This window comes from Heliangelus exortis, chromosome 1, assembly GCF_036169615.1.
Source record: "Heliangelus exortis chromosome 1, bHelExo1.hap1, whole genome shotgun sequence".
In the NCBI taxonomy this organism is placed as follows: domain Eukaryota; kingdom Metazoa; phylum Chordata; class Aves; order Apodiformes; family Trochilidae; genus Heliangelus; species Heliangelus exortis.
Window position 1 is genome coordinate 108902330 of NC_092422.1, and position 13207 is coordinate 108915536.

The following is a 13207-nucleotide window of genomic DNA, read 5'->3' on the forward strand; positions in this document are numbered from 1 at the left end:
ACAAACCTGCTGCTCCTGGTGTTGTCTGAAGAAGAAGGTGGTGAAGGCTGTGGTTAGTAATTGTAGCTGAGCAGCCCCCAGTTCTCCTCAAGCACGCACTTTCTCATACTTTTGTTGTCAGAGAAGCACTCCAAGTGGTTTGTGGGTAACGTATGGCTGCCATTTCACTTTAAGTAACTTCTAGATTCAGATCTGCAAGATCTAAGAAATTACTGTTTTCTGTTTCTGCACGTCAAGTTTTCATGAAAAATTGTGAAGTACATGCATTCGTTACCATCCTGAAAGAGGAATTTATAGTAGTTTCCTATCTGCTTTCTTTTCTTTCCTTTCTGCTTTCTTTCTTTTCTCTGCAGTGAAAGACCCTGCCTGAAGCAGGGCAGCACTGAGCAGCTGATGCTTTTGCTTAGCAGAGCTGGGCTTCTGAAATAGCCATTCACCTCCCAGTACCTCATGGAAGTCTTTTATTTATAAGATGTGTAGAGAAAAGTCCAAAACCATTTTAGCCCATAGGAAAATACTGGTGTATTTGATAGCAAGAACCTTTTCTGTATGTTCTTAGGGACACTTGGAGGGCAAGAAGCTTTATTTCCACACACATTATCCCCTTGGGGATGGGGACTTGATTTATTTGTAGTCTGCTGTCACTGTAGTACAGACCTTAGCTTTAGCTTCTCCTTGGACTTGCCATATCTAGGTTTCTCTCTTAGGGCAATCTTTTTCTAATGCCCTAAATTCCTTCGACACAATGCTGTACCTTTTTGCTTTGCTAAGATTCCATCTGGAAATGCCCAATGTCACCAGTACTAATGTTTAAGAGCATCTCCCATGGAGCTGGGCACCATTTCCTCCATCACGGAGCAGCATTTCTACACGTAGATGTATCCTGTCCTTGTTGAACTGACAGCAGCTTTCCAGGGGTGGGAAAGGCAATGTCTGATCCCCTTCTCCTTCCTGCTGTGTTTCCTAAACCATGGCACAGAGATAGCAGAACTTTTTTGATAAAATAGGTATGCTTTAAAAATAAGAGGGTGGAGGGAAGAATAGTCTGTTTTGAAAAATCTCATTCTCAAACACTGCTGAACAACTTGAAAAATCACTAAAAACAAAACAGCTGTGTTAAAAAGCAAATCTAGCAAAAAAATGAAACAAAGCAAGGAGCATCATTCAAAACTATGAGCAGGAACACTATCTGCAGGGTGTTGAGCAACCTTAAACATAAAAGTTAAAGTAATTCTATAACTACTTGGGTGTCAGCTTAGCCAGTGCATAGCTTAGAACTGTGATACACAGCTCAAATGTCTGCTGATCTAGTGTGACAAAATGCACTTCCCTTCTGCTGTGCACTGTAGCAGCCACCATTTCCCATTGCCTGCTGATGTAAACACTTTGAAAATACAAAATATGTCTCTCGAATCAGTATTTTTTCTGCTCTTTTTAGAATATACCAAACATCCTCAATTAACAGATTTTTTTCCCCAAACTTAACTAGCTTCTGTTTTATATCATGCTTGACAAGCTCCTAAAGATAAGACTGCTTATCCAGTCGCCTCCTGGTACATGGTCCAGACAAAGCTAATAAATTGAGCAGGGTAACAAGGACTGAAAGATAATAATAAATAAAAGAGAAGTTTTTGAGATGGCAAAATCTGTGTTATCTTTAGCAAGTCTGTGTGCCAGTGATTTATGAAAAGACAGAACTCCTGCTGTATAAAACTCCAAGACAAAAAGGAGAAGGGCGCGGCTCTTCTTCCCCCCCCTTCTCTCTCGCTACTTCGGCTTCACCTACGGGACAGCAACAGCGGAGAAAAAAAGGAAAAGCAGAGAACAACAAACAAGCAGGAACAGCGGCTCCTGCAACCCCACCCCCGATTCCAGCCAGAGACCAGGACCGCGGACGGGACGGTGATAAAATCTTAATTGCTCCCTCGCTTTCTTTTCTTTTCTTAACGACTCTTCTCTCCAAAGTAACGAATGGTGTTTACCCTTTATTAACAGTGATATTTTGTTTCCCCTTTCCTAAAATAAATCCTTGTAGCTTGCTTTAATTTCAAAACGTGTTAGTGTGCAATTTCCATGCGTTTCCCTGGGTAGTGGCTGCATTTTCCTCATAATTAAAATATTAAAATAATAACTCGGATCACGACACCTGTCCTAAGTGCACTCATGAGCTCTAACCATAGGCTGCTGGCTTCATTCACTTCGGACAAACCCATGACAACAACACAGGTGAACTCATGTATAAGCTTAGCACCTCCAGTTTCAGTTGTTTGCAGACAGCTGTGTTTGGAATAAGTCTTATTTTAATGCCAGGCTTCTGGGTTTTTTGCGAATAGGTTTGAAAGACGAGATGGCTCATTTTCTTTCATCCATGGAGCTGCCGTTTTTTCATGGAAAAATAACAAGAAGAACCTGTGAAGAAATATTCAGCAAGAAGAGAAAGAATGGTAGCTATTTAATACGAGAGAGTGAAAGCATAGAAGGAGCCTTGTGTCTCTGTGTTTTGTAAGTACTGTAATAGTAATTTTTAAATGAGTTTTCAACTTGATCCAAAGACAAGCATTTATCTTCTCTAACATTAATAGTTCTTCCCTAAGACTGATAGACTGCAAGGGGGTGTGTAAGTATTCAGGTAATGCCAGTTTCTTTAAGCACCCTTTAAAGTGAGTGGTGGGAGGATGGTATTTGCAAAAAAACCTTTATACAACAGAGGATAGATGGACTACCATCTGCTGATGCTGTCCTCTGTTTGCAGACAATAAGGGAAGACCAGAGAAAATAGCTTACTGTGCCAAAGTACAGTACTTACTCCAAGTTACTGCCTCTGCAGTGATTAAGTAACACTTTAGCACTGTTGAGACACTTATCAGTCTTGAGGTCAGTTATGAAATAGTTCCTTCTTTGTAGGCTTTCTATCTGATGAAAGCTTATCCTGATACTTCAAAGGAATTTTACCTGATTTGAGAGAATAGGCTGAAACAGAAAGCTATAATGTCCTTGTAAGAGTTTATGGCAAGTCCATGAACAAGGTGGGCACAGAAACTCAGAAACTTGCTACTTCTAGTCCTTGGCTTTAATTATTACAATGTTATTATTATCTTATCCTGTAGTGACTAGCATTTTCATTTCCCTTTCAAGAAGCCTCTTTTACACTTTTCACGGGTAATTGATCTGTTCCTAATGCATTCAAAATTCATAAATCAGTAACTGTGAGTCTGTCTTTGACCCTGTGAGGTTTTACACTGTCTTTGAGAATGTGTTTGAGGGTGACATTAAATTTTGTAACACTGCATCTAATTAATTAAAAAAATCATAGACATCATAAGATTTTTTTAATCAATAATCAAAAACACATTTCTTTTGAAACAAACTAGAGGAAAAGGGACAAAAAGGGAGACTGGAATGGAGTGCTATGGGTCTGGTGTGTAGAAGAAAGGAGGTCCGTGAAATAACAGATTAAGGAGAAGAAAAATGGCAAGTGGGGGGACAGATTTTCTTAGAAGTAGGACCTGTGTAGTCATTTTCTTGGTGCTGGTGACAGGATGCCATTTTCTGCTAAGGTCACATCAAGAATTCAACAGCCTTCTTGTGATACAGCTGCAAAATTACATTTAAGGAGGTATCACATGTGAGGAGGATAAGTAGATGAGAGGATGGAATGCCTGAGGAATCAGTACTCTTATATAAAGGACTGTGTTAGATTTAGTTCATCAGTCCTTTGAAACTCTTAGCTAGAGTAATCTTAAATTTCAAGATGTGAAATGTTCTCTCATTCTGTCAACTCTACGCTCCCTTCTGTTCTGCTTTTTCCATCCTTGTCCCATTCAGCTTTCCCGCACAACTTATGTCTTCAGCACCACCTGCTATTTCCAGATATTTCCAGTTTCACATTTTGTAGAAAATATGGTGTCTCCTCCTTCCACCACAGAGTCTGCTTTTGGTAGTTGGGGTCAGTAACTCAGTCTACTGTTAACTTTCTAAGATGATACATGCTTTGAGGATATGGACAGAATCATATGCACTTCTAGCTGTACTCTGGTGAAATCAAACATATTCTAGATAGAAGCTGTCTGGTACATGATCACATCTGGAAAACATGAAGGTACAGATAGCTCAAGGGTCACTTTGGGGAGGCAGTGTGGGAAGCATAACAGTATGAATTTTTTGGTGCTGCACTTACTTGAGGGCTCCTGCAAGGAAAGCAGATTACATGCAAAACATTCTGCAGTTTTGCACTCTTGTGCAAATTCCATGGCAAACCCCTCACCTCTTCTCTTCCTCAGAGGAGGACCAGTAGATCTCATGTGAAAGGTGAACTGCAAGTTTTCTACAGATTAGTTCTTTTCCACTACTTAGACTAATACGGTTTTCTTTCTATTTCTCTTCCCATATCCTGCCCACCAATATGATAGAAGACATTCACAAAGAAAATAATCTTTTAGAGCATCCGTCTGTGCCACTGTGCTTGTTTCTTTACAGCACTGCAGTCTTGTATTCCAGGTCAACCTCTCATCCTTATTCTCAGCCATAGATGAGTATGACTTCATGGAAAGAAGGCACCTCACTTTTGCCTTCGTAGCTATCTAGGCCTTCCTTTAACTCCATTTTTGAAGAAGAGGTATGTTATAGCACTGCCCTTCCATTGTGAAAAGGTTGTCTGATAATTAGTCCAACCTGCTGTAAAGGCTGAGTCAACCAGGCCGCAGCTCCCCTTCTCACTGCTGATAGAGATACTGCAGTTCTTGATGGCACATGTGCCAGCCCTTTGCTTGCAGTTTATTCCCATGATGACATTTGTACAAAGTGTTTTTTAGTGCCCCTAGGCAATTCTCTCTGTGGTGAGCAAAGACTTGGGCACCCTATGGAAGCAAGGACTCTTCTCTTACATGGCACCAGCAGTGGAATTCCAGCGTCTATTTTGTGTTTTACTGCCTCAGAGCAAGTGATAAAAAATTCCCACGGACATCTAGCCCTTTCTGAATGTATAAACTTGACAGATTTTCACTGTTTTGACATATCAAATCTATTTTATTGGAGCTGTAGTAGTAAAAGATTCAGCATAGAAAATGTACCCAAGAAGCTGAAGGAAAGCTCAGGCAGGTGATGCGGAGGTGAGCTAGCTGGACATACTTTTATCAAGATCTATGCTACATGAGGTACAGTGACTGCAGATTGAACACAGAACTCCTAGCTATATTTACCATATGTGGCCTCACTCTGTAGGGCAAAAAAGAGTGCCATAAGTTGGGTCCAAAATCAAATCTACATAGACATGTATAGGGGTTAGATATGAACTGGCAAGACATGGTAAAGTAATACTTGGGTTTCTGAAGGTTAAGAAAACAACATGGATGACTGATCATGCTAACAGACAAATTACTTAGAGAATCTCAAGTATTTTGAAAGCTCTGATATATGAATCAAATGGAAAAGTGAATGCAAATATATCTATAATTGCTGCTATGTAGCATCAGGCATTCAGTTAGACTTGTTTCTTTGTTTTTAGTCTTTCATTGTGTTGCAGTTTACTTTAAGATACAAGATAAACCAAAAAAAAAAACAAACCAAAAGCTGGCTGTGAAGACAAGCTGTAGCATTCTAAGCAGATTGCAGTGGTCAGATAAAAAGCATAATGTATGCAATGGTGCTTTTCACAGCTTTGAAAACTTCATCTACACTTACCGTATCTTCAGGGAACACGAAGGAAATTTTAGGATACAGGTGAGTAACTAATTTCATCCGTAAAGCTTGCACTAAAGATCATTGTCTTGAGATATATATATATATAAGCACACATAAACACATTACCTTTGCAAATATTTCCAAGGTTGCTTTCTTCCTTAATCAATTTTTGACTTTTTAATGTTGTACTTGTTATTACATACACACTATTATTTTAGTAGAATTCCCTTATAACCTAAGTGGATGTGTTATTTGTGCAACAGCTTCTTTCTGATTTGACCGTTTCTTTTTGATAGTATAGAAAAGTCTTATCAATTTTGTTACTTGTTCCTGTTTCTTATTAGCTTTTCCTATTTGAAAGCTCTGCCATTGCACCCAGCATCTTGTAGGGATTAGGAATATTGCGATGACTTTTTTGATTTAAAGAGATCTATCTATAATTCTGTGCAATTCTGAGGCACTTGAAGTGATAACCCCAGGGTTACATTGCTCATTCCTTGAATAAGCTTAAGAGCAGACTGCATCAATCAAATTCTTAGGCAAGGTGAGAGGACACAAGAAAGCTGGCTCACTTCTCTGCTTGTAGTAGGACAACCAACAGAACTCCAAACAATTAAGTGGCTTTTAGGTGGAATGAATAACTCACTCCAAAAAGGATACACCACACTATCATATAATGGTAATTTCTTGCTTATTAGCAGCTTGGACTGAGTATGACAGACACAATTTCCCACAAAGAAGAATGGTTTGTTGACAAAAAATAGTCTATTTTGGACATAGCCACTGTACTGGGGTTAGCTGTCATGCCTATTAACAGATATTAACTCAAACACTTTTGGTTTTTTAACTGAACCTTTCCTTACAAATTTTTTTCCAAGAATGTGAAAGAAGAATCCTGTTCTTCAAATTTTGAAGTCACATTATGTGGGATTACTAAAAATAATAGAGTGAAATAATACATTGGTGATGGAATAGAGCTTATTTGGATTTTTTAAGGGTCAGATTCAGCCATGAACTTTCTAAAGTGTGATAGGTTGACCCTAACCAGCAGCTAAGCACCCACACAGTTGCTCTCTCCCAGGGAGGAGAAAACAACACAAAGAGGAGCAGTGAGGAAACTCCTGCATCAAGATAAAAGACAGTTTAAGAGGTGAAGCAAAGTTGTCTTGCAAGCATAGCAAAGAAGTTTTAGTCACTAATTTCTATCAGGAGGTAGATGTCTAGCCACCTCCTGGAAAGCAGGGCCTTGGAGTGTGTAATGGCTACTTGAGAAGACAAATGGCCATAACCATGAACGTCCCCACTTTCCCTGGGTTTTCATTGCTGAGCACAGTGTCATATGGGATGGGGTAGCCTTTTGATCAGCTCCGGTCCACTGTCCTGCTCTGTCCCCTCCCAGCATCTTGTACACCCTCAGCCTGCTCCCTGGAGGAGAAGAGGGTGAAAAAGAGACCACCTCAGATTCAAAACACAGGTCTGCACAGGCTGCTACAAAGAAAGTTAACTTCATCCCAGCCAGACCCAGTACATAGAGGCAGTGGCACCCTGTTCCATACAGGGCTAAAGGGTAGATAAAGAATGCAGAAAACACACAAGAGACACGTTTTTTTGTTAGGTAGCAAATGAAGAGACCCTAAAGCCCCATTTGCTCTTACTGACTAGAAGTGGGACCCTCACTGTGATGAGAGCTGATTAATGTGCTTACTGTCTGTCACTGTCCCAAAGCTGCAAAGTCTCTGTACAGATGAAGGGGGGTTGTGCCATGGAAACAGTGCAGTCCAGCTCTGTGAAGCAACACAGTAAAAAGCAGTTTGTGAAAATGCTGTTCCTCCACTGAGGAGGAGAGTTATCCTCTGTGTTTGGCCTCAGGAGATTCCAGTGCAGGTCACAATTCTGGACAAATAGTAAACTGCTGCCTAAAACTGAAAGCTGGTGCCAGGGAATTTCATATGGATCCTCAGACATGTCCACTGCCTCTGCACATGTCCCTTGCTGGACAGTGCTGATGTTTTGTAAAATGTTTGGCTTCTGTTTGTCACATCTGTGTTTAAACAAAACCTATTAAGTGAGAACTAATTATGTTTCCCTAAACTTGTGCTCGAAGACCAGAGGTAAGTCTGTAATGCTGCCACCCTTTGACACTGCTGTTGTGGATTGCTGCAGCACACATCAGAGAAAATATTTTAAAATTAGATTCTTTTTTCAAAAAAAAAAAAAGATGTGAAGGTGAAGGAGGTTACTCTTAGTGCTATGACCATGCCACAAAACAGGTGTCCCTACTGTTTTAAGGATAGTACAATATTCTGTCATCAATCTGTTTACAAAGCAGCTTCTTGGTAAACAAGAAAGAACCTATTGTGCCTTTCATTGAGGGGGCTCTTTGTGAAGGACAGCTGCAAAAAAACCTGTATTTTTCTTGCAGACTTCTGAACATGTTCCAAAGAAGGTATTCAGAACATTAAAGGACCTAATATACAATTATGAAAAGCCAAATCAAGGACTAATAACAAGCCTCCTCTATCCAATAAACAAACAAAAGGCCTCAAAAAGAAGCCAGAGGTTCAAGTCAGAGAAGGATGACATTTATGATGGTGAGAAATTTATCTCTGCCTTTGTGGGTTTTTTTTAAGATGATTGCATTAACATGTTTGTGGTGAAGTTTTGCTACGTGACCTCTGAGACCAGCTCACAAAGACAGAAGTTCAACATATTTCCTCTTATTTTCATTGAAAAAGGGTTATTCCCAGCTCACGGGATACATGCCCATATCCACTACAAATTAACAACTTAAAATTGCAAGAGATACAGAATGCAAAGCATGATGTTCCTTACAGCTCACTGCTTCATGGGTGTTGATGCTTGTTGAGGCTAAGAACCAGTTTTACATATGTGGTTCTGCCAAGCTGCCAGATTACAACAGAGAATATTTCTACCTGGCAGAAATATTACACAAATGGTTACAATAAAGATGGAGGTCTCTACAAAGTACTAAATCATGTTTTACACTCCCATGTCATTTTTATGTCCTTGGTTTAGGGAGGATGAATAAAGATACCATTGGTATCTTGTCAGCAGCCCACACACATTTTTGAAAACCATTCTTCCTATTATTGCTGTATGATGCTCAGCTGTAGCATCCATCAGGTCACAGAATAGCCTTGAAACTCTTCTAGGTCCTTTGCCTAAGTGTTACAAGACTCACACTGAGAAAACACATGAGCAAGGGAAATCCTTTCATTAAGTATAATTACTGTAAAGAAAAAAAATTTTTGAGACATCCAGTCTTCTGTGGTATTTCTATCTCAGGGCTAATGTTAGCTAAAATGTGGTTGTGTGGACCAGTCTCTCTGCTGCTGTCACACCTCCTGTCAGTAGGACAGATGCTGAGGTTTCTTTTGCAAACAACTGCACAACAGCTGTGGTGCTCCCTGTATCAGGCAGACAGCATAGGGAGGAGTGAGCTCCTACCACCATGCACTGATCTGCATTTTTGGGAGTCAGTGAAGCAACAGCATTCTGACCAAAACAGTAGCAAGGAGACATTTTCAGATTACTTGATCACTTCTCCTACTAAGGCAGAAATGCCTCATATACTCTAAAAAGGTTCTTACAGTTTTTTTTCATTGCCACCCAAGGGAGATGGAAAATGACGCAGTAGCATGGATGTATTTTTAAGGAAAAATAATAATAATTATTGCCTAATTCTGCAACACAAACTTTTCTAGAAGATGCATGGTGCCCTGGTCTGGACTCACATGGAGGAAAACAAACCCTTTAATTTCACCGTGGAAATGTTTGTGTTTGTATATAAAAACTGAGCCTATTAGAAATAATCAAATTACTTTGGAACTGTTGATATTCCATTTTAATTTGAATTTCACTTACTCAGCATTCCAAAACTCCCCCTCAGACTGCATTATTGAATGTTCACAGGGGGAGCCTATGTTAATGTCATGATGGGCATCTCTCTGAAATACAGGCAACATGTAAAACACCACAGTGCTTCCTAAAGCAAGCACCAGACTTCTCTGTCCTGTTGCCTGGTATTGCTCTGGCAGCTGGTTTTACAGCACCTGCAGGAGCTAGGGCTCCAGTGGAACACTTCAAGGGACTGGGATCAGGATACTGGTTGTTGGACATTTTTGAACACTGTTATCTAGCCTAGGAACAGCTTGTCTGAGGGTGGCTGCTTGAAGAGGTGGTAAGTTTCCCTACTGGACACTGAATCCTAAGCATCCAGTTTCTGCCTTTCCCCCAGTTTCTCAAAAAAAGCATAGTAGAACTGAAAAGGTCTAGAAGAGAACAGGTCTTTTATGGCTCTTCTCCCTCAGCTGGTAGGAGAGATTTTCTGTTGGGTATTTATTTAGTGAAGAAAGGATGTGTTATGCTACAGTCATAGCTACCTCAGCTAATTCTCTGATTTACTAAGTATGGGTGATTTCTGACATTTGACTGTTCATCAGGAAAAAGGAGTCTCACATGGATACAACCATTCAATAACAGAGCTTGCTGGCTCAGAAAAGACGATGCAGGCTTTGCCTCTGTATGGTCTCCTGGAGGAACCATTCCACAGGACATGGGACCTAAATGTTTGCCCTGCAAAAGTGCAGAGAACACCAGGAAACCAAACTGAGTTGTTACTTGCCCAGCAACAGGGCCACAAGCCATTACCTTGGGCTTTCAGAGGAACCATATGCAATGACATAACTTTTTTTTTTTATTATTGCTTTCTTCACAGAAATTGATGACAGTGATTATGTTACTGTCTTACCTGAATGATCTGCAACCTGAGGATTTGGGAAGCTGCAATTTCAGACTGTGCCACAGCTGGGGATAGCTGCCAGCTGGGAATCATCTGCTGTGGATCTGTACCTCTGAATTAGTCTCCTCCTTTTGAATACAATCAGACTACGTGTATTTTCTCCCAAGCTACTATGTATTTTTGTTCAGCAATAAAAGAATTATTTTTATAACAGACACGTACATGAATATACATATATAGGGGGGGAAGGTATCTGTGTAAATGTATATGTATTTTGGTTTTTTAGTTAGCCAGCTCTCCAATATGTCTACTGCTTAAATGGACAATCTGCTCGAAAGAAGCAATATAAGCACAATAAATGAATGTGCATAAAGCAGTAATTTGTGGCAAAACTGATGTGTTGATAAAAACCATACATGACAAAAATCTATTGGCCTTATATGAAGCCTAAAAATCTTAAAACCTCTAAACTGTTATTCTGTGCATGATTCATGCTACGCCATTGTTAGATAAGTGGATAGTATTTCAGCTATGTCAAAGAATATGAATATTATCCTGTTGTTTGGAATAATCTGAATTAAACCAAAAAGGCTTTGTTCAGTCCATGCCATAAATAACTAATCAACAACATTAAAATAATTTGAAATGCTTTTGATATCAATGAGTGGTTCTGGTAGATTACAAAAAGAGTGTAAGTTCTACATGCATGTCAGTATGAACACATCCTTTTTTTTTAATAGGTACTGTACATATGAGTGCATACTTTATTTGCTGCTGCCGTTGTCTCTGTATTATAATGTGTATGGGTTACTTTTTTAAAAATGTAAGTTAATCTTACCTCTAATTTTAAATGTTTAATACACTTTTTCTGAAGGTGGCTTGCAACTAGCAGCAAAAGCCAAAACTGGAAGATACATGTCCCGATTGTCCCAGTTGCTAGCTAGTACCAACTCTTTATTCATTTACGATCTCAAGGAAGACATTTATATTGGTTGTGTTTAAGATCTTTCACAGATTACTTATGTATTTTAATGGGTAATAATAGTTACATTGTTTTCTACTATGTTTCTTTCACACCACTGTTTGTTAAAAGATCTTTGGATCTCATTACAAATTTAACAGTGCTAACAGTTTTTGGTACCAGGCTCAACTGGTACTTCTAGCACAACAGACACACACAAAAAAAAGAGTATTGATTATCTCTGGCATTGTCAAAAATACTAACATGCATCCAAAAATCATGAACTGAAAAGAAAGTAGTTGTCCATAAAAAACGGTACTATTGAAAAAAAAAAAAAAACCCACATCAAAATAAAACAGCCCTTGCTCTGTAAAACCACATACACTGATGTGTCTCTTTATTTGTACTTATAAGCCTGCCTGATAGTTGGTTATCAGATGTATCAGACTGAGCAGCTGCTGAGCTGAAACATCCTGACTCCAGTAGCCTGATCTCTAACAGAACAGCACGGTTTTTCTGGAGAGACTCAGCAGTCTCCCACATGCTCAGACATACTGATATTCAAGCCACAGGAAAAGGTTGAGTGACAGGGAATCCCAGGCCATGCCTCATGACCCTGTCAGCATGATTCCTGACGGCTGAACAGACAACTGCAGGAGAGGAGGACAAGGGGCTGGGCTGTGGTGCTTTTTTAGTTGGCATTAGCTCTGGTCAAAGTGCTGTGCTGCAGGCCCCTGTGCTTTGAACTCCAGCGCTGCAGTGGCTGCAGCTTCAGATGCTGCGTCGAGACCCGAGGGTGCATCCTAGACTGTGCTCTGGTCACTTCTCAGCCATTTCCTCCAAGGTGGTCAGCTAAAGCAGAGCCTGCAAAAGATCATTGATCTAAAGGTGGAAGCAAGAACCCAGAATGAAGAGAAATGTACATTTCGTTTTACATTACATTACAATTACATCTATGCAGGAATATATTTGTTAACAGTATAAGAAAGTGAGGATAATATGCACTTTCCTAAACTTCTAAGAAAGGGATAGTAATATACACACTCCTACACTTCTTCACAAGGCCTACTACATTAGAAAACAATCAGTGCATGAGTTTCAAAAAAGTGTATTTAAAAGCTTCATATGTACTTTCCAACATAGAGTAGGGTATGTGCACTGCCTGTCCGTGTAGAGGTTGAGCAGCGGGGGTGTTAAACCGGGTTGTACCCAAATGATCGAGAGGCGTAAGCAACAAACATGAAACTACATGCAACAGGTCCCCTCATGCCCAGCGCTAAAGCCTTGCTCTTGTCACGCTGCCCTTCGCTTTCCCCTGGGTGGCCATGAGCCAGCTGTGACATTCTGGCGACACTCCGATGCCCCCAGCAGCAAAGGGGAAAAGTTTGCCGGGGGGGAGGCAGGGAATCAGGAACGGGGACAAGGCGGCGAGGGGGTTGCGGTGGACCTGCCTGGAGGCAGCTAGAAACGGGGGAACAGGTGGGGTTGGGGTGAGGCTCCATGTCCTGTGCAGAGCGGGAGCACTGGAGGCGAGGGGCCGGGGGCTGCAGGGAGTGTGGCGGGTAAGCAGAAGGGTGGGAAGCAGAGCAGTGTCCGGATGCCCCGGCTCGGGGGTGCGAGCGGTGGGGCGCAGGATGTGAGGGGTCTGTAGGGAGTCACTGGCCGGCGGGGAGCTACGACAGGGGAGGAGGAGTTGGTTCCACTCGCGGGCAGCCCGCTGTCTGCGCCCCCGCCTTTCTCTGGACCACCTCCGCCGCACTTCAGCGCTGACTCCGGAGTCCCCGCTGAAGCCGGGATCTTCCTCG

The 13207-nt window shown here is 40.9% G+C and overlaps 1 protein-coding gene and 1 long non-coding RNA gene across 2 annotated transcripts; one reads left to right on the forward strand and one right to left on the reverse strand.

Moving 5' to 3' along the window:
- Positions 1–2178: 2178 nt before the first annotated feature.
- On the forward strand, positions 2179–11090 carry SH2D1B (SH2 domain containing 1B). The gene is made up of 4 exons (XM_071757592.1): positions 2179–2502; positions 5655–5718; positions 8102–8270; positions 10418–11090. Exons 1-4 carry the CDS (start codon positions 2348–2350, stop codon positions 10456–10458), a joined length of 429 nt encoding a protein of 142 aa, XP_071613693.1. The 5' UTR covers positions 2179–2347; the 3' UTR covers positions 10459–11090.
- Positions 11091–11445: 355 nt separating this feature from the next.
- LOC139802429 (uncharacterized) lies at positions 11446–13168 on the reverse strand. The gene is made up of 2 exons (XR_011728611.1): positions 13080–13168; positions 11446–12266 (listed from the first exon to the last, which is right to left on the reverse strand). It is a non-coding gene; the product is annotated as an uncharacterized lncRNA (long non-coding RNA).
- Positions 13169–13207: the final 39 nt, after the last annotated feature.

What these genes read in the sequence shown, in the direction of transcription:
- SH2D1B (XM_071757592.1), top strand. Translation starts at nt 2,348, where the DNA reads ATGGCTCATTTTCTTTCATCCATGGAGCTGCCGTTTTTTCATGGAAAA. An exon ending in AAGGAAATTTTAGGATACAG is followed by an intron (nt 5,719 to 8,101) that starts GTGAGTAACTAA and finishes TTTTTCTTGCAG; the next exon opens with ACTTCTGAACATGTTCCAAA. An exon ending in GAAGGATGACATTTATGATG is followed by an intron (nt 8,271 to 10,417) that starts GTGAGAAATTTA and finishes CTTTCTTCACAG; the next exon opens with AAATTGATGACAGTGATTAT.